Source organism: Artemia sp. Qi Xiang Cuo, chromosome 10 (assembly GCF_049724085.1).
Source record: "Artemia sp. Qi Xiang Cuo chromosome 10, ASM4972408v1, whole genome shotgun sequence".
Classification (NCBI taxonomy): domain Eukaryota; kingdom Metazoa; phylum Arthropoda; class Branchiopoda; order Anostraca; family Artemiidae; genus Artemia; species Artemia sp. Qi Xiang Cuo.
In genome coordinates this window covers 66,312,292-66,337,471 of record NC_142803.1, presented here as the reverse complement: position 1 = coordinate 66,337,471, position 25,180 = coordinate 66,312,292, and the positions used below count along the sequence as shown (strand labels likewise).

The 25,180-nt window shown below is 35.7% G+C and overlaps 1 protein-coding gene across 2 annotated transcripts in view; it reads left to right on the top strand.

Annotated features, from left to right (window-relative positions):
• LOC148948063 (fidgetin-like protein 1) overlaps nucleotides 1–21,040 on the top strand; it is an 86,403-nt gene extending 65,363 nt beyond the window's left edge. Inside the window, exons 8-10 of one of the 2 annotated variants that reach the window (XM_089095189.1) lie at nucleotides 9,043–9,286; nucleotides 14,473–14,664; nucleotides 20,744–21,040. In XM_089095189.1, the coding sequence (XP_088951315.1) occupies nucleotides 9,043–9,286; nucleotides 14,473–14,664; nucleotides 20,744–20,872 (565 nt within the window). In that variant the 3' untranslated portion in view covers nucleotides 20,873–21,040. The remainder of the gene's footprint in view (nucleotides 1–9,042; nucleotides 9,287–14,472; nucleotides 14,665–20,743) is intronic. The other variant, XM_089095188.1, reaches the window with a different exon arrangement.
• The last annotated feature ends 4,140 nt before the right edge of the window (nucleotides 21,041–25,180 follow it).

Below are 25,180 nucleotides of genomic sequence, written 5' to 3'. Positions count from 1 at the left end.
ACCTCATCCCTCCCTCAAAATATTTTGAGGGCTGCCCTTTATCAGAGATCGTTATCATTTTTGTAGAAATTTTAGAAATTCCTCTTGAAAATTATGAGGATAATTAACTTAGTTTGAAATTTTAGGCCCTCCTCCCTCCCTCAAAAATATTTTAAGGCTTGTCCTTTATCAGTGATCGTTATCCTTCTTGAAGAAATTTTAAAAAATTCTCTTGAAAACCATGAGGATAATTAATTTAATTTAAAATTTTAGGCCCTCCTCCCTCCCTCAAAAATATTTTGAGGGTTGTCCTTTATCAGAGATCGTTATCATTCTTGTAGAAATTTTAAAAAATCCTCTTGAAAATTATGAGGATAATTAAGTCAATTTGAAATTTTAGGCCCTCCTCCCTCACACAAAAATATTTTGATGGTTGTCCTTTATCAGAGATCGTTATCATTCTTGAAGAAATTTTAAAAAATCCTCTTGAAAATTATGAGTATAATTAATTAAATTTGAAATTTTAGGCCCTCCTCTCTCCCTAAAAAATATTTTGAGGGTTGCCCTTTATAACAGATCGTTATCCTTCTTGAAGAAATTTTAAAAAATTCTCTTGAAAACTATGAGGATAATTAATTCAATTTGAAATTTTAGGCCCTCCTCCCTCTCTCAAAAATATTTTGAGGGTTGCCCTTTATCACAGATCGTTATCCTTCTTGAAGAATTTTTAAAAAATACTCTTGAAAACCATGAGGATAATTAATTCAATTTGAAATTTTAGGTCCTCCTCCCTCCCTCAAAATATTTTGAGGGTTGCCCGCTTATCACAGATCGTTATCCTTCTTGAAGAATTTTTAAAAAATTCTCTTGAAAACTATGAGGATAATTAATTCAATTTGAAATTTTAGGCCCTCCTCTCTCCCTAAAAAATATTTTAAGGGTTGCCCTTTATCATCGATGGTTATCATTCTTGAAGAATTTTTGCATGGATATTAACTTGGATTAAAAAAGAGGAAGGGGGGGGGGATACTTCCCTTACATTAAGAGAGCTGTGGATTAAACTGTTGGCAGTAGTAAAATGTGAAAAAATTTTACATTTCAAAAATATAAAATATGAACGTCGCTCTCTAATTTAACGTGAAGAGTATATTTTTTTTTTAATTTAAGTTTACAATTGATATATGCCTTTCCAAACTAAGGATTGAAGAGCAAAGCCAAGATTTTGAAAGCGCTATATATTTAGGTCTAGAACTAAAGATATACAAAATATCTAAAAATAAACACAGGTTAGAAACAGGGGGTCTAGAAACATAGATGGCCATCTGAGAATTAGCTTCACGTAACACTTGAATACTTTCCCTTGCCAAAGGGGATATTAAAGTATCACTTCATGGGTCTATTTACTATCTCGATGGAGTTTGAAATTGTCTGTATGCAATGGAATATAAAATTTTACGATTCAAGACAAACATTTAAAAACTAGTCCAAGACAGGAATTAAGACTAAATTAAAACACAGTTCAAGCCTATTGGCTCTTGCACAGGTCACATGACTTGTCCTGAAAATTACCTTATGTTTACTGGTTTTCAGTCTTTTGATTAGAGATCTATTTCAGCTAATTGGTTGTTGCACAAATTATCTGGCTTATAATGAAAATTATCTCATGCCTGCTTGATATCATTATTTTGATAATAGATCTATTTCAGCTTCTTAGATCTTGCACACATCATATGGCTTGTCCTGAAAATTACATTATGCCTGCTGGTTTTCAGCCTTTTGATTATAGATCTATATCCAAACTCATTAGCTCTTGCACACGTCATATGGCTTGTCCTGAAAATTACCTTATGCCTGCTGGTTTTCAGCCTTTTGATTATAGATCTATATCAGCCTTTTGGCTCTTGAACACGTCATATGGCTTGTCCTGAAAATTACCTTATGCCTGCTGGTTTTCAGCCTTTTGATTATAGATCTATATCAGCCAATTGGCTCTTGCACACGTCATATGGCTTGTCCTGAAAATTACCTTATGCCTCCTCGTTTTCAGCCTTTTGATTATAGATCTATATCAGCCTATTTGCTCTTGCACACATCATATGGCTTATCATGAAAATTACCTTATGCCTGCTGGTTTTCAGCCTTTTGATTATAGATCTATATCAGCATATTGGATGTTGCACAAGTCATATGGCTTGTCATGAAAATTACCTTATGCCTGCTGGTTTTCAGCCTTTTGATTATAGATCTATATCAGCTTATTAGCTCTTGCACACGTCATATGGCTTGTCCTGAAAATTACCTCATGCCAGCTGTTTTTAAGACTTTCGATTATAGATCTATTTCATCCTATTAGCTCTTGCACACATCATATGACTTGTCCTGAAAATTAGCTTATGCCTGCTGGTTTTACAGCATTTTAATTACAGATCTATGTAAGCCTATTGGCTCTTGCACACGTTATATGGATTATCCTGAAAATTACCTTATGCCTGCTGGTTTTCAGCCTTTTGATTATAGATCTATATCAGCCTATTGGCTCTTGCACACGTCATATGGCTTGTCCTAGAAAATTACCTTATGCCTGCTGGTTTTCAGCCTTTTGATTACAGATCTATATCAGCCTATTGGCTCTTGCACACGTCATATGGCTTGTCCTGAAAATTACCTTATGCGTGCTGGTTTTCAACTTTTGATTATAGATCTATATCAGCCTATTTGCTCTTGCACACGTCATATGGCTTGTCCTGAAAATTACCTTATGCCTGCTGGTTTTCAGTCTTTTGATTATAGATCTATATCAGCTTATTGGCTCTTGCACCACGGCCTAATGGCTTGTCCTGAAGAGTACCCTTATGCCTGCTGGTTTTCAGCCTACTGATTATGGACTCTACATCAGCCCTGTGAAGCTCTCGCACTGTCATATGGCTTGTCCTGACAGGAATACCTTATGCCTGCTGGTTTTCAGCCTTTTGATTATAGATCTATATCAGCCTATTAGCTCTTGCACACGTCATATGGCTTGTCCTGAAAATTACCTTATGCCTGCTGGTTTTCAGCCTTTTGATTATAGATCTATATCAGCCTATTGGCTCTTGCACACATCATATGACTTGTCCTGAAAATTACCTTATGCCTGCTGGTTTTTCAGCCTTTTGATTACAGATCTATGTCAGCCTATTGGCTCTTGCACACATTATATGGCTTGTCCTGAAAATTTCCTTATGCCTGCAGGTTTTAAGCCTTGTGATTATAGATCTATATCAGCCTATTTGCTCTTGCACAAGTCATCTGGCTTGTCCTGAAAATTACCTTATGCCTGCTGGTTTTCAGTCTTTTAAGTACAGATCTATATCAGCGTATTAGCTCTTGCACACCTCATATGGCTTATACTTAAAATTACCTTATGCCTGCTGGTTTTTCAGCCTTTTAATTACAGATCTATATCAGCCTATTGGCTCTTGCACACGTCATATGGCTTATCCTGAAAATTACCTTATGCCTGCTGGTTTTCAGTCTTTTGATTATAGATCTATATCAGCCTATTGGCTCTTGCACACGTCATATGGCTTGTCCTGAAAATTACCTTATGCCTGCTGGTTTTTCAGCCTTTTGATTACAGATCTATATCAGCCTATTGGCTCTTGCACACGTCATATGGCTTGCCCTGAAAATTACCTTATGCCTGCTGGTTTTTCAGCCTTTTGATTACAGATCTATATCAGCCTATTGGCTCTTGCACACGTCATATGGCTTATCCTGAAAATTACCTTATGCCTGCTGGTTTTCAGCCTTTTAATTACAGATCTATATCAGCCTATTGGCTCTTGCACACGTCATATGGCTTATCCTTAAAATTACCTTATGTCTTCTTTTTTTCTGACTTTTGATTATAGATCTTTATCAGCTTATTGTCTCTTGCACACGTCATATTGCTTGTAATGAAAATTACCTTATGCCAGCTTGTTTTCAATCTTTTGATTACATATCTATATAAGCTTATTGGCTCTTGCACACGTCATATGGCTTATCCTGAAAATTACCTTATGCCTGCTGGTTTTTCAGTCTTGTAATTATAGATCTATATCAGCCTATTGGCTATTGCACACGTCATATGTCTTATCCTGAAAATTATCTTATGTCTGCTTGTTTTCAGTCTTTTGATTATAGATCTATATCAGATTATTGGCTCTTGCACACGTCATATGGCTTGTCCTGAAAATTACCTATGCTCTGGTGCCAGCCTTTGATTATAGATCTATATCAGCTTATTGGCTCTTGCACACGTCATATGGCTTGTCCTGAAAATTACCTTATGCCTGCTGGTTTTTTAGCCTTGTAATTACAGATCTATATCAGCCTATTCGCTGTTGCACACGTCATATGGCTTATCCTGAAAATAACATTATGCCTGCAGGTTTTCAACCTTTTGATTATAGATATATTTGAGCCTATTGGCTCTTGCATACATCATATGGCTTATCCTGAAAATTACCTTATGCGTGCTGGTTTTCAGCCTTTTAATTACAGATCTATATCAGCCTATTAGCTCTTGCACACGTTATATGGCTTGTCCTGAAAATTGCCGTCTGTCTGCTTGTTTTCAGCCTTGTGATTTTAGATATTTTTAAGCTTAGTGGCTCTTGCACATATCATATTGCTTATCATGAAAATTACATTATGCCTACTTGTTTTCAATCTTTTAATAATAGATCTATCTCAGCTTATTTGCTCTTGCACACATCATATGGCTTGTCATGAAAATTTCCTTATGCCTTCAGGTTTTCAGTCTTTTGATTATAGATCTATATCAGCTTATTGGCTGTTGCACAAGTCATATGGCTTATCCTTAAAATTATCTTATGCCTACTTTTTTTCAGTCTTTTGGTTATAGATCTATATCATCTTATTTGCTATTGCACACGTCATATGGCTTATCCTGAAAATTATCTTATGACTGCTTGTTTTCAGTCTTTTGATTATAGATCTATATCAGCCTATTGGCTCTTGCACACATCATATGGCTTGTCCTGAAAATTACCTTATGCCTGGTTTTTCAGCCTGTGATTACAGATCTATGTCAGCCTATTGGCTCTGGCACACGTCATATGGCTTGTCCTGAAAATTACCTTATGCCTGCTGGTTTTCAGCCTTTTGAGTATAGATCTATATCAGCCTATTGGCTCTTGCACACGTCATATGGATTGTCCTGAAAATTACCTTATGCCTGCTGGTTTTCAGCCTTTTGATTATAGATCTATATCAGCCTATTAGCTCTTGCACACATCATATGGCTTGTCCTGAAAATTTCCTTATGCCTGCTGGTTTTTCAGCCTTGTGATTACAGATCTATATCAGCCTATTGGCTCTTGCACACGTCATATGGCTTGTCCTGAAAATTACCTTATGCCTGCTGGTTTTCAGCCTTTTGATTATAGATCTATATCAGCTTATTGGCTCTTGCACACGTCATATGGCTTGTCCTGAAAATTACCTTATGCCTTCAGGTTTTCATTCTTTTGATTATCGATCTATATCAGCCTTTTGGTTCTTGCACACGTCATATGGCTTATCATGAAAATTACCTTATGCCTGCTGGTTTTCAGCCTTTTGATTATAGATCTATATCAGCTTATTGGCTCTTGCACACGTCATATGGCTTGTACTGAAAATTACCTTATGCCTGCTGGTTTTCAGTCTTTTGATTATAGATCTATATCAGCTTATTGGCTCTTGCATACGTCATATGGCTTGTCCTGAAAATGACCTTATGCCTGATGGTTTTTAGCCTTTTGATTATAGATCTATATCAGCCTATTAGCTCTTGCACACGTCATATGGCTTGTCATGAAAATTACGTTATGCCTGCTGGTTTTCTGTCTTTTGATTATAGATCTATATCAGCCTATTAGCTCTTCACACATCATATGACTTGTCCTGAAAATTACCTTATGCCTGCTGGTTTTCAGCCTTTTGATTATAGATCTATATCAGCCTATTGGCTCTTGCACAAGTCATATGGCTTGTACTGAAAATTAACGACGCCCTGCTGGTTTTCAGTCATGAAGTGATAGATATATATCATCTAAGTGGCTGTTTCATACGTCATATGTCTTATAATGAATATAATCTCATGACTGCAGTATTTCAGTCGGTAGGTTATATATATAAATAATCTTTTTGGCGGTTGAACAAGTCAAAAGGCTTTTACTGAAAATTACCTTATACCTGCTGGTTTTCAGCCTTTTGATTATAGATCTATATCAGCCTATTTGCTCTTGCACACGTCATATGGCTTGTCCTGAAAATTACCTTATGCCTGCTGGTTTTCAGCCTTTTGATTATAGATCTATATCAGCCTATTGGCTCTTGCACACGTCATATGGCTTGTCATGAAAATTACCTTATGCCTGCTGGTTTTCAGCCTTTTGATTATAGATGTATATGAGCCTATTGGCTCTTGCACACGTCATATGGCTTGTCCTGAAAATTACCTTATGCCTGCTGGTTTTTCAGCATTGTGATTAAAGATCTATATCAGCCTATTTGCTCTTGCACACATCATATGGCTTGTCATGAAAATTACCTTCTGCCTGCTGTTTTTAAGTATATTGATTATAGATTTATATCAGCCTATTGGCTGTTGCACAAGTCTTCTGGCTTGTCATGAAAATTACCTTATGCCTGCTGGTTTTCAGCCTTGTGATTATAGATCTATATCAGCCTATTAGCTCTTGCACACGTCATATGGCTTGTCCTGAAAATTACCTTATGCCTGCAGGATTTAAATCTTTTAATTACATATATATATCATCCAATTGTTTGTTGCATACGTAATATGGCTTTTCATTAAAATGACATTATTCCTGCTGGTTTTCAGCCTGTTGATTATAGATGTATATCAGCCGATTAGCTCTTGCACACGTCATCTGGCTTGTCCTGACAAGTACCTTATGCCTGCTGGTTTTATGCATTTTGATTATAGATCTATATCAGCCTATTGGCTCTTGCACACGTCATATGGCTTGTCCTGAAAATTACCTTATGCCTGCTGGTTTTTCAGCCTTGTGATTACAGATCTATATCAGCCTGAGATATATTACTTTCCATTGCCGCAAGAATATATTAAACGAAAATATTTAGAACTGTAATACTTACTTAGGTCATCCCACGTCTTGAGGTGCATAAGGTAGCAACAGTAGACCACCAATTCAGGTGATCTTTTGCCAGGGAACAACAGCTAATTCAGGGTAGTTTTAAGAATTGTTACCTTTTCCTCCGGGGACTGGCTTAGTGTGTTGCGCTCTTTTCTCCGCCTTCCAAGACCGGGTGGGGTCTATCAAAACATATCGTGTAGGAGGCGTCTTTTGTTCATATTGATCTTGTTTCTCTAGTAGCTTTATCTCCTTTTTCTGATCTCATTGATCACCAGTGTCTGTTCAGTATTTGTACATTGAAGCAGTATAGCAGTATAGAAATAAAATAAGTAAGAATCAAATAGAAGTAGCTTTTTTTCTATAACTGAGCTTTCTTTTACATTTATGAGCGTGAATTGCCGTGATTGCTTTCAATTTTAAACATTTAAACAAATTGCAAACACTCGATTTAGAATGTTTAATTACCTACCATCGTGCTTTTTGATCAAAACATAAAAAGCACGTACTTCAAAATCCAGGTCGAAATATCCAGACTTTTGTATCTGTTTTCTCAATATTTCAGTTTGGTCAGTTCAATAGCCCTCACAACAAGTCCTGTCATTTTCAACTTCACACACCAAACTGTTCCTAAGATATTGCTGTTACACCCTTTTGACAACATACATACAGAAGGCGTGTTCTGGTTCATTTGTTCGTCTTAAATCTTTCCTTACGACATCCTCTCGCCCCAACCGGGGATGAACTGATTATTGTTTAGTCCTAGGCGGTTTGGCGAAAGGACAATTTTTGGTCAATCTCATTCTTTCTCCGCACAACGTGCCCTAGTCATCTCAACCTTTCTCTAATTAAAGCCCCAGAAAGTGAGATTAAACCACACTTTTTGTACAGCCTACTGTTTGAGGCACAATCAGTCACTCGGAAGATTACAAATTGCTGAAAATTGAAATTAGTTGAAAATTGCTGAATTAGAAGGATTTTTTTTAAGCTAAGATCATTGTAACAAAGTTTGGATCATTATGAACTTTATATGATTTAGTGAAAAAACTAAGCAGTTCTAAGGGGGATGGGCTGGTTATCGTTACCCCGTCGCTCCTTTTGGATTTTAAGGGATATACATCTTAGAAGCTACAGTGATGACAGTGGTCAAATATGGCTCTGAAGCATGGACGCTCCGAAAAGCGGATGAAGATTTGCTAGATGTTTTCCAGAGAAATTGCTTAAGGATTGTTCTGGGTACCCGGCTGACTGACCGTATTTCAAACAATAGGCTATACGAAAAATGTGGTTCAATACCGCTTTCTAGGTCTATAATGAAAGAAAGGTTGAGGTGGTTAGGGCATGTTGTTCGGATGAAGGATGACAGATTGCCGAAGATTGTTCTTTTCGGCCAACCATCTGGGGCTAAAAGGAAAGCAGGTCGTCCCCGTCTGGGGTGGGAGGACGTCATAAAGAAAGATTTAAAGGAAATGGGAACTTCGTGGGCGGGTGTAAAAAGGGAGGCTTTGAATAGATTGGGGTGGAGGAGGAGCGTGCGTAGCTGTGTTGGCCTCAGGCGGCTTGATGCTGCGATGAGTTGTTAGTTGTAGTTAGTAGTAGTAGTACATCCATTACTCCCAACCTATTATAAAGTCTACACGCCTCTCATAACCGTTTCGTAATTCGAACTCGGTGAATGGAAATGTCTGAGACAAAGGAATCCAATAAAAAAAAATCTACCTTTTCCTCTTTGAGCAAGTTATAGCTCTAGACTTGTTGTAATATTACAAGTTTTATAAGGTAAATAGTCTTATTTGCCTTTTCGCCTGATACAGTAAGAGTTTTAAAATTTTGCACAGTATCAATAAAAAACCATATCCTGTTCGATCCCAAACTAAAAATGTAATTTATGTATTCAATGATTTATTTACAGGATACATCAACCAGCTGTCGTATTTATAGACGAGATTGATTCTTTGCTTAGTCAAATAAGTGATTCAGAGCATGAGCCATCACGACGTATAAAAACAGAATTTTTAGTACAGCTCGATGGTGCTGCTACTAGCAGTGAAGATAAGCTGCTTGTTATTGGTGCTACTAATAGGCCACAAGAATTGGATGAGGCAGCGCGGAGACGTTTGGTTAAACGCTTGTATATACCTCTTCCAGATTTTGAGGTTTGTACTCTTAAAGTACTTGCATGTCATTTTAACTTTCAGGGACTCACTTATTTATCAAATATTGCCAAACCGCACACAGCTTTTTGCTTGTCATGTGAAAGGAATAGCTTGTCATAACTCTCATGAGAGTGTCAACAAATAATTATTTTTTCACTTGTTGAGCACTTTAAATTTACATTAAATAAGGCCTTATATGGAGGGCTTTCATTAAGTAAGGCCTTATACGGAGAGCTTTCATTAAGTAAGGCCTTATATGGAGGGCTTTCATTAAGTAAGGCCTTATATGGAGGGCTTTCATTAAGTAAGGCCTTATATGGAGGGCTTTCATTAAGTAAGGCCTTATATGGAGGGCTTTCATTAAGTAAGGCCTTATATGGAGGGCTTTCATTAAATAAGGCCTTATATGGAGGGCTTTCATTAATTAAGGCCTTATATGGAGGGCTTTCATTTAATAAGGCATTATACGGAGGGCTTTCATTAATTAAGGACGTATAAGGAGGGCTTTCATTAAATAAGGCCTTATACGGAGGGCTTTCATTAAGTAAGGCCTTATATGGAGGGCTTTCATTAAGTAAGGCCTTATATGGAGGGCTTTCATTAAGTAAGGCCTTATATGGAGGGCTTTCATTAAGTAAGGCCTTATATGGAGGGCTTTCATTAAGTAAGGCCTCATATGGAGGGCTTTCATTAAGTAAGGCCTTATATGGAGGGCTTTCAAGGTAACACCACAGTTAATAAAGTTTTTCGTGAAATCGCACACAATAAAGTTTATCCCTCTCGTACAAGAATTTCATCTTTTTGACTTCACAGCTTTTTTTTATAGCAAATACTACTACTACTAACAACTCAATAATGCTAAATAAAACCGCCTGAGGCCAATACAGCTACACACGCTCCTCCTCCGTCCCAATCTATTCAAAACTTCCCTCTTTACACCCTCACAGGAAGTTTCCATTTCCTTTAAATCTTTCTTTATGACATCCTCCCACGCCAAAAGGACAACTTGCTTTCCGTTTAGCCCTAGACGGTTGGCCGAAAAGGAAAATTTTCGGCAACCTGTCATCCTTCATCCGCAGAACGTGCCCTAGCCAACTCAACCTTTCTCTCGTTATAGCCCTAGAAAGTGGGATTGATATTTTATAGCAAATAACTGAATTAATCAGACATGGAGCTGAGGAAACAGACAGTTCCTGTCCATGGAGACATGAACCTGAAACTATGTTCTTAAGTATTTCTTTTTTCTTTTAATAAGTAAGCCTGAAAAGAAAATATTTTTTGAAATGAAAATATTAAATACTTAAATATTTTTTTTATTTTTTAACCCTTATCATTTTACCAAGCAAAATATTTAAACAGGTATGCACTATTATATATGTAGACACTTATGTTGTTTATTTTAAATTTTCCACAAATTTTCCTCTATTGGCTGAACTTAGCGGACTTTCTTAAAAAAGCTAGATAAAGTTCAAGTTTTTCCCAACAACAATAAAGCCAACAAGCTTTATGCGATGAAAACAGTTTATTAACTTTATTGACACCGTGGGAGCCCTGCATTAGAAGTAAGAAATTTTAAGAGCAATTTAAAAATCGACTTGATAAAAACTGATTTTTTTTTACAATTAATCAACTTTGCGGATAATTTTCTAAGATTCTGTTGAAGTACCAAAGACACTAAAAAAGAAAAGTGATTAGTTAAATTGTTTAATTTGGAACTTACACAACCATATACGTCTGGGAACTTAATTTTCAGTGAAAAAGATCTTGATGTGCAGTCATGAAGCTTAACACACAGCGGGCACTGAGTTTGAAAATAAGGAACGTGTTTGAAAAATCATGAGAAAATGAGGGAAAATGTGCATTTTTATGGAGCTCTAGTAAGTCTGCTACATGATTTCTGTTGCATAATACAAACACTGCTATTGATGGGTGGTAATCTGGGTAAGAAAAAAAAACAAAATTGTTGAATGGGTAAAGTTGTGTAAGAATGTAACCCTAATATCTTGTTATTGAGTATGAATTGAAAATAATGCTGATATAATTCAATGCTAATAAAGTCTAAGCTATGCATTAATATAATTATTTCAAAAGTTATTCCAAATTAAACACTTCAAATTATTAGTTATTTGACTTATCCACAGGAAAACCTTTACAGAAGTTAGGAGCGAATCTCCAGCATTTTTATCGGGGGGGAGGGCAAGAAGGGTCCATATCTGGATAGTAGTCAAACGACATGGGATGTATAATACTTTTTTCTCCACAATATTGGGGTGGCAACTGCCCCCCCCCCTTGCCATCCCCAAACGATGCCCCTGACAGATGGATCAACTTAGCTATATTATTTCGTTATATTCATCCCTATAGTTGACTTTGACAGATCAATAGAATCCTTGCTTTCTTTTACTTAATTTTTACACATTCCCACTAGGATATATTTGTTGGACAGCAAAAGGTTGTATTGTACTAATGATGGTTTTAATCTTTGACGATGACAATGAGATAAGTGGGGCGGTACTACTTGTTGGTCCGGCTTGTTTTGTAAACAGGAAAGCTTCCGCTTATTTCTTTTCACGATTTAGTATGGCAACCAAGAAAAATTTTACACAACAGCAGAATATTAATAAGTGTTTAATAACTAAAAGAAAAATAATTGAAAATCCCTGTTTTCGGGTATGAATGGACCTAAGATGGAACCAGGGAGCAAAAAAATGTTTTCATTTTAATGCCATTGGTACTATAAGATTTCAATTATCTTTGTCACTTAAGTTGAGAGAATTTAGCTCTGATTCAATGATCGAACCACAAAAGATTAGAGTTTTTGACAAAATGTGTGACTTAGTAGTAATTGTTGTGACTTTGTTCATAAGCAAGTTTTTCTCTTAGGATTACTGAGTATTTGTTTTTTCCCTAGCTACAGGCTAAAGTGCTGAAGTGATGAGGTTTATGCGTGGTGTCTTTCTCTGGGATTATGAGCTTCCCAAGATTAGATGGGTGTACCTTCACGAAGAGAGTATCCAGATGTACAACTTATCTAGTTAAGGTGATTTCACTAGAGTTATAATTTCTGTTCGGTCATACCCCTGACTTATTTCCTTCTCCAACTGGCCCCAAATGTTGTAACTGGAGGTGGGTAAAGTTTGGCTACTGATTCATTCCAGGTCGAGGTACTAGTAGCTCTGATCGATTCCAAATCTGAGTTTTCAAGGCATTTTCAGGCTATAAGAATAACCAGTCTCTATTTTTAGTCTCATTTAGATCATAATCGGTGTTAGATTAATACTGCTGGCAACCGTGACCCAAACAGTGCTGGCACTGATTTGAACCTGTGTTTCCGAAGATTTAGGTCGGTCCCCTCCTGGGACCCAACTAGTGTTGGCAGCTATTGAAACCCACGTTTCCAAAAACTTCGATTAATTAAGCCTATAAAAATACCCTTCAGACATTCTGCAAATACTTACCAATTAAAAACATCTTATTTGATTTAGGATATGGGTGTCCTAGCCATAATCTAGAAACCGTTTCTTAAGACAGTTACATTTTCTTTTTTGGGGGGGGGGGGCTATTGTAATTTAGGAGAATCCGCCACTCAGGTAATAAAAGAGCAACCTATATACCAGTTGACATTGTTACCCGAACACAAACTCAAATATTGATAGTGATAATAGGTGGTCAGATCATCAGGGAAGTTTTCCTAGGTCTGACCCTAGGGGATACATTTTGGGGGATAAATTTTAGAGACTGAAATGCGTCAGATACTCCATTCTAAAATTAAAATAAAAATTGGATGAACTTGGCTACGTGAGCATAAATGGCGTAAAGTTCAAAGGTTAGGTTTGGTAAGGTTCATAGATCTTCACTCCACGATTAGCTAAAACGCCAGAGCGTACACCGGGCAGTGAAAACTTGAAAAGTAGGTTGAGGGACTTTTAAGTAGCATGTTTTGTGAGTTTGTTTAATAAGTTTTTCTCTTTGTCCTACTAAGTGTTTGCTTTCCCCAAGTTGAAGGCTAGGGGGCTGAAATAATGAGATTTATACCTCATACATTTATTTGAGATTATAAATATCCCAAGTTTAGGTGGATATACCTTGGTGAAGAGGGTTCCCAGAAGTGCAAACTAAAGCGATATCACTAGAGGTATAGTTTGCGCTCAGTCATACCCGTAGCTTATGCTTTTCTTCAACTTAGACCCAAAGGTGGCAACCCGAGGTGGCTACTGAGCCATTCCAGATCATGGTAGTAGTAACTTTGAGTCGTTCTGAATTTGAGTTTCTCAAGACAGTTCTATGGCTATAAGAATAGCCTAAGGTTAAAATCTCTGTAAATATTCTCTTTTCGATAATAGCGTGCACCGCAATAATTCAGCTGGTTCCTGCGACGACTCTAACATTCCCATCTTGAGTATATGGAATTTTTATTGCAGTCGTGGATTGGTTTTCCAGTTTCTGGTCCATATCCTGCTTTGGCATTTGGAAATAATACGGTTGGAGTTAATTTTTCTTTATTTTTGTTCTTTTTGTTTTGTTTAGTAAGCCGTATATTGATACTTATCCATTTAAATCGCTTTAACTTTTTTAGCTTTTCAATTTAACTTGCTAATAATCAAAAAATTTTAAAGGGAAGTGGTTAAGAAATAGAAAAGAGTGAGATGATGGAGAAGTTTTAACACAATTTGGGTTTTCAAAGTTTTTAATTGTGGGGCTCTACCACAATTGTTTCAAAAAATTTGACACTTTTTATTTTGAGTCGCTTTGTGATTGGATTTATAAATGTTGAAAAAATTTGAAAGGAAAGTGGGCATTTGGTGTGAGAGAGAAAAAAGTAAAGCTTCTAAGTAGGCTAGAGAAGTTTGCGCTGCCCTGTTGGTAGCAGATGGCTTTGTTCTGTGTTGAGTTTTTGCTAATAGAAGTAGTAAAAAATTCTTATGTATATATATAATTATACTAATAATTCATGTTATACCCTTTTTCAATGCATAACAATAGTGCATTAAGGAGCGAAGAATGAGAAAGGAAAAAACTCGACAATTACCAGTTATACGGCAGTATAAGTTGTATGACAAAACTGGTGAACAACAACAATTTAAGAGCTTAGAGGAATATCTTTCTACTCTACCGTATATAGTTGATGGTTAAATCCGAATCTGTCTTTTTTTATTATAAAAATTGGCTTCAACTACCCTTTTCAGGCGCGTCGTCAGCTGGTAATGAATATGATGAAAAAGGAGAGCAATGATCTATCTAAGGAAGACGTCGATGATATTGGCCAACTTACGAAAGGATACTCTGGTGCAGATGTGGCTAATTTATGTCGAGAGGCTGCTTTGGGGCCAATAAGGTCCATTCCTTTTAGTCAAATAGAGAACATCTCTCCAGATCAAGTAAGATCCAGCTTTCTTCTTCTTCTTCTTGACGCTATAGTTTTAATAAATGATTAATTAATCGAGATTCGTTGTGCCTTCACGCGTGCGCAATAACAAATTTTTAGTGCTTTGCGATGGAAATGAAACCTGTTGAAGCTATTTCTGTGATACTTTGGGAAACTTCCCAATCTGTGCGCTATGATGGGTCCCATTTCTGAACCAAATTTTCCATACTGTATAATACTTATGCTGTGGCTTGAAACCTCTTCAATAGGATTCCTTATATACTGACTTTGTGAATGCAATTTTCATCGGGATCACTTGCCTTTTTGGGCTAATTTTCTCCTTTTCAGAAATCACAAAAATTTCTGAAGCCCCTAAGGTTTTGTGAGTTGAAAATTGAAAACTTTTTGAATTTTATATATTAGAAATCGCATCCTAGATATTATTATCCTACATATTATCCTAGCCTAGGTAAATATGGTGTAGGAAACGAAAATAGTAACGGATACAGACTTTTACAATTTTGTCGGTATAACAATCTAGTTATAACCAATATGGTGTTTGGTCACAAAATGGCTCATAAGTTAGCATGGTATTCAAGTGATGGTAAGACAGCTAACCTTATTGATTATGTTATAGTAAACCTGAGACTGGCAGGATCATTACAAGATACTAAGGTATATATGGGAGCTGTTGTTAACGTTAAAAGAAAAGATCGCTATCTAGTAGTGTCTAGGGTTAATTTAAAGCTGAAATTTCATGATTTCCTCCCGGGAAATCATGATGTTAGTAGACTCCAAGATGAGAATTTGAGAGAAACTTTCCAGGAACAGTTGAATACTTAACTTCAGAGTTTAAAATTTGACAATATGGAAGATGGTTGTAATATTTTTAGGAAAATTATTTGTGAAATTGCTGAAGGTGTCTTAGGGAAGAAAGCTAGGACTGTTGTTAAGAAAATTACTGAAAAGGCTTTATGCTTCATTGAAAGGAGAAGGGACTTGTACAAGAATTATCTGAATGATAGATCATATGAAAACAAAAGGAATGTAAAGAAAGTGGAGAAATCATTAAAATATGAACTAAGGAGGTGTGAAGTGGAGGCCATGGATAAAATTACCGAGGATCTGGAAGATGCAGCTCAACGGCATAATAGTAAAATAGTGTACATGCATGTCAATAAATTCAGAGGGAGTAGTCAATCCGGAATTGTCCCAGTTAAAGATAGGAACGGGGCCACAATTCGTGATAAGGAAAGAGTTAGGATGGACAAACATTTTGAGAATTTTCTAAACCGAGATAGAGTTGCAGGAAAAGATATAGAGGAAAATAAAAAAGTTTGTGATACCTTGGATGTGAAGGAAGATTTGTTTTTTGAGGAGGAGCTAGCGACAGTGCTGATAGTGTGGTAAACGAGTTTCTTAAATATGGTGGCTCTGAGGTTAGAAATAAGCTACTGAAAATTGTGAATATGATTTTTGAAAAAGGGCACGTACCTAGCCAATTTAAGAAAACCTTAATTAAACCACTGTATAAGAAAGGTGATAAGAGTGAGTGTGGTAATTATCGATGCATTAATCTGGTCTCTGTAGGTAGCAAATTACTTAGTAATATGATACTTTTTAGACTGACAGATGCTATAGACAAAGTTGTAAGAGATGAACAGTGTGGTTGTAGGACGGGTAGGGGATATCTCGACCAAATTTTCACTCTTAGGTTAATAATTAAGAAGTGTCTACGCTTTCAAACACCTTTGGTCCTCAGTTTTATAGATTATGAACAAGCGTTCGACTCTGTTTATAGAAGAGCTTTAGCAAAGGTTTTAGCATTGTATGGTATACCAGACAAACACATCAAGTGACTAGTGCTATGTACGAGAATAACACTGCTGCGGTTAAGGTAGGAAATGAGGTTAGCAGCTGGTTTTGTATCAAATCAGGAGTTAAGCAAGGTTGTCTTCTATCACCCTTTATACGGATTATTTTGAAGGAATTTGTCTTAAGGCACAGGAAAGGCAATGGGAGACCACGGAATCAAATGGGGAGGAAAAAGTCTCCTGGGCTTGGATTATGCTGATGATTTAAGCATCCCAGATGAAAGTCTGAGCAAAATGAATGAACCTTTAGAGGTTTTGCGAGTTCAGGATTCTAGAATAGATTTGAAAATTACTATAATGGAGACTAAGTCACTAAGGCTAGGAATAAGTGAAGAGGAAAAGGTGACGTTGGGCAACGAAAAAATTGATCAGGGGGAGGGGGCAGCTTCACTTACCTTGGTAGGATTATTTGTAAAGACGGTGGGAGCAGTAAAGATGTTAAAAATAAAACAGTCAATGCCCAGGGTGTTTTTCACAGTTCAAAAAAGTTTGGAAGAATAGGAGCATAAGTCTGCAAACTAAGATTAGAATATTTAGAAGCTACAGTGATGACAGTGGTCAAATATTGCCAATCTTTCCAACATCCCCAATACACTTATCCATGCTCAGACACTTTTAGCAACTTCTATGATTTTATGCCCGTACCACATCATAGTCACATCTAACGATAAAGAAAGCCAAGTATCATGAATGAAAAGACAATTTTCTTGATTTTAGAGTCACACTTGTATTTAAAAAGCAAAAAATTAAAATTGCATGAAATTAGTTTAAAGAGTTTACACCAACAGTATTTTGTGTCCAACTGTTTTTTACTATCACTAAGTCTTCTTAATTTTTGTCAGATTCCTCTCCCAGATAGAAAAAACACTGTTCTAAGTTTCCATCTTTTCTAGTTTTGAAAATTGTGCCTTCAACCAAGACTCTGATTGATCAGTCAAGAAATTTATGTTTGAAAGTTGAACAATGTTCAACTCGAGAAATAACGAACGGCGAATGTAATTGGCGCTGATGTCGAACGTAATTTTGATTTTACCGACAAATGTGACTATGATGTGGCACGTGCATTACTCTTTTTTTTTAAATAGTTGTGGCTATTAAGTAACGAGACTGATACTGCTGCGAATCAAGGAGTCATGCGTCAACCACCATTGACCAATAGTTGTTTAGTGTGAACATATTCTTTACTTTAGTATGCAGTTAGTCTCGCTTCTGTAAACAACACCATTTAGTGAAAGCCTACGTTCGTGTTAATGTTGTTTTCTTTAGACTGATAAAATGGCTAGTGTGATAGTTGAGCAACGAATTATGCTGAAGTTTCAATTTAAACTTGGAAAAACTGCTACTGAAACTTATAATTTAGTAAAACAACTGTGTAGTGGGGAATGTTTATCTTGGGCACGTGTTTTTGAATGGTTTAAGCGTCTTAAAGATGGCCGAAAAGACGTTGAAGGTTGATTCGTGGCAAGGATGCCCTTCAACGTCAAAAACAAATGAAAATGTCGAAAAAATCGGTAATTCGATTACGGCAAATTTTACCTGCTGAATCTTAAGATGAGAAAATGTGAGGCTAAAATGATGCCAAGGCTTCTAACGTTTTTGCAGCAAATAGCCCGTGAAAATGTTTGTACTGACACTGGACGTGATTGAAAGTCATCCCTTTTTTTGACGCGATAACAACATATGGTGTTGTGCATTTTTACTTGTGATCCGGAAACGAAGCTTATGAAAAAAGTTCTGATGAAATATCGAGTTTCACGCTAATTTTATAAAGTTTTGCATCATGTCTAATTAAATATTTTCCCCCTAACTAATCTTATCTTTTCTGGTTGTCAGTAAATGGATGGCTCTTTCATTTAAGGTGTCTTTAGCCCATTTAGCTCTTTTTTCCAGGGCATATTTAGCCCATAAAGAAAACTTGACAATACTACTTCAAATAACACTAGTTGCTGTCTAATATTTTACAATTTTTGGTGTACTAGGCGTGTCACTGATTTCCTCATTTTAATCAACAATTATGGTTACTAATTGTTACAGACTGATGAATTATTTTTTGCTGCAATGCGGCTGGGTCGCTTTATAACCTAGAATAAAAATCTAGCTATTCGGTTTCTTGTATTGTATTATCAATGTATTTAAGCTAATCTTTTACGGCACAGTCCATAAAAGAAATGCTAAATGCATTAACTCCCAAATGAAACTTGAGTATGCTATTGGTTTATGATCCCTCCATTTATTGGAAGAGCCAAACTTCACCGACAGCCAGAAAAGCGACAGCCAGAGAAGCTTGAAGATCCATTAGATTAATTATAGGTAAAATATTTATAGATTTGAAATTATGCCGAAATATGTTAATAACCTTATAAAATTGATATGAAACTTGATATTTCACCTAAATCTACATATAATTTAATTAGATGATTATATACTGTGATTAGATGTTATATACATCTAAGTAATGCTAAGGTAATTAGATGTTATATACTGTCAAATATGGCTTCTTTCAGATGTTGTTTTTTTACCACAGCTGTGCCCAATATATGCCCTAAATTTAGTGGAGATTACCGTAATACCTGTCAAATAATTGAATTAAAAAAAAAACAAGTTTTTTCAACTGAAAGTAAGGAGCAACATTAAAACGAACAGAAATTATTACGTAAATGAGGGGGTTCGCCCCCTAGTCAATACTTCGCTCTTTGCGCTAAAGATTAAATTTTGTTCGAATCACAAATCCTTGAATCACAAAGGCCGTTAATTAGAATAGATAGCTCTTTTGAAAGCACTGAAAAAAACTTAACCGTAAAGAGCGAGGTATTGACTAGGGAGCGAACCCCCCCATATGCGTAATAGTTTCTGTTCGTTTTAAGTTTTAATGTTGCTCCTTACTTTCAGTTGAAAAACTTATTTTTTTATTTAATTTCTGATCGTTTTTTAAATAATGCTGGGAAATCCGGCGTCCCCTTTCATAGAAATGTCCCTTTCCCCAGCAAATGTCCTCCATGGAAAGATCCTGCCACGTAATCCCCTCCTCCAATCCTCCTCCTGAAAAAATCCCTCCCGAAAACGTCTGTATACTTCCCAATAACCAATACTATATGTAAACAATGGGCAAAGTTCATAACCTGCAGCCCTTCCCCAGAAGATTGTGGGGGTGTGGGGGACTAAGTCATCCTCAAAGACATATTTATTAGATTTTCGACTATGCTGAACAAAATGGCTATCTCAAAATTTTGATCGGGTGACTTTGGAAAAAATGAGCGTGGGAGAGGGACTAGTTGCACTCCAATTTTCTGGTCACTTCGAAATGGCACTAGATCTTTTAATTTCCGTTCGAATGAGCCCTCTCACGATATTCTTGGACTACTGGATCGATATGATCACCCCTGAAAAAAAAAAATACGCATCCGTGATCTTACTTCTGGCAAAAAATACAAAATTCCACATTTTTGTAGATCGGAGCTTGAAAAAACTACAGTAGGGTTTTTTGTTACGGTGAATCTGATGGTTTAACTTTCATTAAGATTGTATCACTTTTAGGGGACATTTCCCCCTTTTTTCGAAAATAAGGCACATTTTTCAGGCTCGTAACTTTTGATGGGATAGACTAAATTTGATAAAACTTATATATTTGAAAATCGAAATCAGCATAAAAATTCAATTCTTTTGATGTATCTACTGGTATCAAAATTCCGTTTTTTAGAGTTTGGTTACTATTGAGCCGGGTTGCTCCTTACTTACAGTTCGTTACCACGAACTGTTTGGAATGCATCATATTAGGTGTGATAGTTCCAAATGTAAAATCAGGCATTGGATTAAGGACAAATAAAAATCCCTCAAGCATACAGCTTTGTTCCCCTTACTAATGTCAACACTTCTACTTATAGATCAGATTTTCACAAAGAATAGTTCTGATGCCTCTTTATTGTTGATGAATACTATATAATTTATATGATTATTATTTATACAAAGGAACGAACACTTATAATTGTTTCCCTTATAGATCATAGTCTTTATAAATAAAGAGATAACTGTATTAAAATTAATTAATTTCATATTATGTAAAATCAATAATTAATAATTAAATTATGAAACAAATTTAATTGTTAAAATTATGTTTATATAAAATTATTAAAATTAAAATAAATTAATTAAATTATGAAATAATTAAAAATTATGAAATAAAAATTAATAGTTTAATTTCAGTAAATAATTTATTTTTAGGTGCGACCTGTGAATCTCGAAGATTTTAAAGCTGCTTTGAGTCAAGTCCGGGCGAGCGTTTCTGAAGCAGATCTGCGTGGCTATCTAGAGTGGAATAAGTCTTTTGGGAGTAGTGATGTTGTAGAGTAATTTCCATAAATGCAGAAAATGTTATCTGTTCGAAGCGCATATTGTTTGGCTTAAGATAAAAAGGCCTATTCCATACTTTTGTTTAAAATGAATGTGTAATAATTACAAATTAGAAAGTGAAAAAGTGAGTTTTTTGTGTATTTTCTATTTATATTTCAATTTTATATTTGTGGCTGCATAGTTATTTGATCGAAATGAAATAATATCTACAAGAAGAATTCTTACAAAAAATAATGAAATAATTAAACAACGAGGATGTAGTACAAATTATTTTAGAAATCACAATGAGATCTGAAAATTAGGAAGTGAAAAAGATTTTTAATTCCTTTCTGCAACGGTAGAAATAGCTAGAAAAGCGACTCTGATCTCAAATTTCAATCCATATTTTGAATTCCAGAAGGCCTTCCTCGTATTAATCAAGAAGTGTAAAAAAAAACAGAAACATTTTTATCTGATTTGTGCTCCCCTGTGAAAATTCCACAAGTTTATGCATTTGGAAATTGTATGTGGAATCTATTTCTCAGAAATATATTTTGAATACTTTAGTTTAAAATAATCACTGAGAAAATCTTTCAGAATTTGAAAAACTGCACACAACTCAAACAACCACTACAAAAAAGACTCAAGTAATAAATTGAAACTCATAATTAAGTAGATTTTTTCCTTAACTTTATTTCTAAATTAATCAAACCTTTTTTATTTTATTAATTGTGCTATCATTGTTATTCCATAATTTTATTTCTAGATAAATAAAGCAGAACTTTAGATTGCATCGATGGCAATTGGAGCTGACAGCTCGTTTCCCGCGCGAGTATTATAACTGTGGCACCTGAAATATGCCTCAGAAACATTGGAAAATTTTAACTTGACATTCAATCAAATAGAAATGATAAGCTAAAACTCCGATACCGAGCATTTCTAGTGATTTTTTATTTAAAATATTTTTTATTTGGTTGTATTATACTTCAAGGCTGGGCAGACGAAGTATTTTTCTAGTGGAAGAAATTTTTTTCTTATCTAGTGTAGAAATTTCTAGAATCACAAAGGCCGTTTAATTAGAATAAATAGCTCTTTTGAAAGTACTAAAAAAACTTTAGCGTAAAAAGCGAGGGCGAACCTACTCATATACGTAATAATATCTATTCGTTTTAAGTTTTGATGTTGCTCCTTACTTTCAGTTGAAAAAATTTGTTTTTGTTTTTTTATTTAATTTCTGATCGTTTTTTTTAAATGGTGGGAAATTCCCTTCTTGGAAAATTCCCTTCCCCCAGGAAAAGTTCCTCCATGGAAAGATTCTCCAACGTAACCCCCTCCCCGAACCCACACCAGAAAAAATCCCCCTTGAAAACGTCTGTATACTTCCCAGTAACCAATACTATATGTAAACAATGGGCAAAATTCATAACTTTCAGCCCTTCCCCCAAGGACTGTGGGGAATTAAGTTGCTGAACATTATTATGCTGAACAAAATGGCTATCTCAAAATTTTGATTGGCTGACTTTGGGAAAAAATGAGCGTTGGAGGGGGACTAGTTGCCCTCCATTTTCTTTTGCCACTGAAAAAGAGCACTAGAAATTTTAATTGCCCTTCGAATGGGCCCTCTCTCGATGATCTAGGACCTCTGGGTCGATACGATCACCTCTGGGAAAAAAAAACAACAAATAAACACGCATCCGTGATCTTTCTTCTGACAAAAAATACGAAATTCTACATTTTTGCAGATATGAGCTTCAAATCTCTATAGTAGTTTTCTCTGATACGCTGAATCTGATGGTGTTATTTTCCTTCAGATTCTCTGACTTTTAGGGGCTGTTTCCTCCTTTTTTCGAAAATAAGGCATATTTTCTCAGGCTCCCAACTTTTGATGAGTAAGACTAAACTTGATGAAACCTGAATATTTAAAATCAGCATAAAAATTTGATTCTTTTGATGTATCTATTGATATCAAAATTCCGTTTTTTAGAATTTTGGTTACTATTGAGCCGGGTCGCTCCTTACTTACAGTTCGTTACCACGAACTGTTTGAAAAACAACTGCTATAGCTGTTTTGTTGCTAGCCTTGATAATGTCTTAATCTGTAAAACAGAAATTGCTGTAAATCCAATAAAACAGAAAGTGCGGAAAAAAGAAAGTGTGGAAAGTAATCCAGGAACTATATCACTGTATTTTATAATTACTTATGATTGTTGCGCAAACGCTCAATTCTAGATGATAATAATTGCTTCTACCATAGAGGGTATTTGAGTGACAGATCTTATAAAATAAGAGGTAAGTACTGAAAGTAAAGAAGCATTAAAATATAAATTAATGAAGTGTGAAGTGGACGCTTTGGATAAAACTGCTTAAGACCTGGAAGATACAGGCAGGTGGCATAATACTCAAATATTGTATTGGCACGTTAAAAAACTGAGAGGGAATAGTCAATCTGGACTTGTCCCAGTCAAAGACAGGAACAGGGCTACAATTAGTTATAAGGAAAGAGTTAAAGAGTGATGGAAAAAACATTGTGAGAATGTTATAAAGTTACATGAAATGATACTGAAGCAAATGAAAAAGTTTATGCCACTTTTAGAGTGAAGGAAGATTTATTTTGGGAGGAAGTATTATAGAAGAAACTAAAAACATTGACAAATAATAAGGCTACGCGTGGTGAATAAGTGTCATAGATATGATGGTTGTACAGTTAGAGATAAATAACGATTTATGATTAGATCAGATTATGATTATAAATATGATCATTGAAAAAGGGGAAGTGCCTGGCGATTTTAGTAAAAACTTAGTAATAACAAAGGTGATAAGGTTGAGCGTGGTTATTGTCGAGGCATCATCTTGACTTCTATAGGAAGCATTGATATCTCATTTGATGCAACTGGTACAGCATATTTCTTGACAAGGGGTAATGCAGAACGACATAAACTAGTATTAGAGCACCAAGATCATTTCAAGACAATCTTCCAAACGTCTTTTCGCCTTTGGAAATGATTTATGTCTTTTCAGGATTGGCAGGAGTTCACTTTGGGTTTGAATGTTCACATATAATTTTGAGGTGTTACGGTTAAAATCGTACAAGCTCAAATTTGAATGGAAAATATAAGCATTTTTGATAGTTCGGGGGGGGGGCGGAAGGAGTGGAACATTTAGAGAAGGTGAAATATGAAGAGAATGGAAAGAGAGCAGTAGCCATCCTCTACTTTCCCACACCCTTCCTGCACACCTTCTCTAGGCACCCATTTAGAGCTCGGACAAAGGATTCCCAACGTGCCAACCAATTTAGCCTTGACGGCTCAAAGAGTCCATTCACCCTGAATTATAACTTCCAAACTTATTCAGCGGAAAGTAAGATATGAAAATTAATGTTTTCACAAGCGAGGCATTTTTTGCAAAAAAGTTCTAGTTGAGTTGTGGTTATTTCGGTATAAACCTCTAGGTATAAATGGCATATAAAGATTTGATTCCCAAGCAATTTTAACCGCTAAATTCCCCCTAAGAGCGGGTGAAATTCATTTAAGATACATAGAGTCCATCGTCACTGGGGTATTCAAAGGTATATAGATTAGTGTGGACACGCACCACATACGGGGGTAGTATAAATCCATGAGTGGTTTACCACTTGTGACGCTCAGATTGGGAATAAAGTAAAGGTGAAGATGTGATATTGGGTATTGAGAAGATCAACCAAGTAAATAGTTTCACTTACGTGGGTTAAATTATTAACAAAGCTGGTGAATGTAGTGAATAACGAGACAAGCCTATGGCTTATTTCATTTTTTGTTTAAGGTAAATAAATAAAATATGTTAAAAGTAGTAAAACCAAGGCCCAGGTTTTTTTCAAAGTTGAAAAAGTTGGAAGAATAGGAAGATAAATTTGTGAACGAAGATCAGAATTTCATAAGCTACAGAGATGACCGTCAAGGCCGTACCCGGAGGGGGGTTAAGAGGGTTTCAACCCCTCGCGAAATGTTTTTTTGACTCGTAGAAATGTAGTAAGAATGGATATAAACAAATTTTGTATGCATTTTTTGATGTTTTTTTTAGTGTAGACCCCCCCCCCCCCCCGATAAAAAATCTTTGAGTAAAACCCCCTTCGAAAAAAATCCTGGGTACGGCCTTGATGATAGTGGTCAAGTATGATTCTGAAATGTGGGTAATAGTCAAAACTTAGCTTTACATTGTAGGATTTTTCCAAAGATTATTTCTATACTTTTCAAAAATAAACATTTTTTAAAACAAAGCATCGTTCTTCAATTTTATTTTAGTGTAAGAAATAAGTTAAAAGTAATTAAAACGAAAGAATCAGGTCATTAGAAT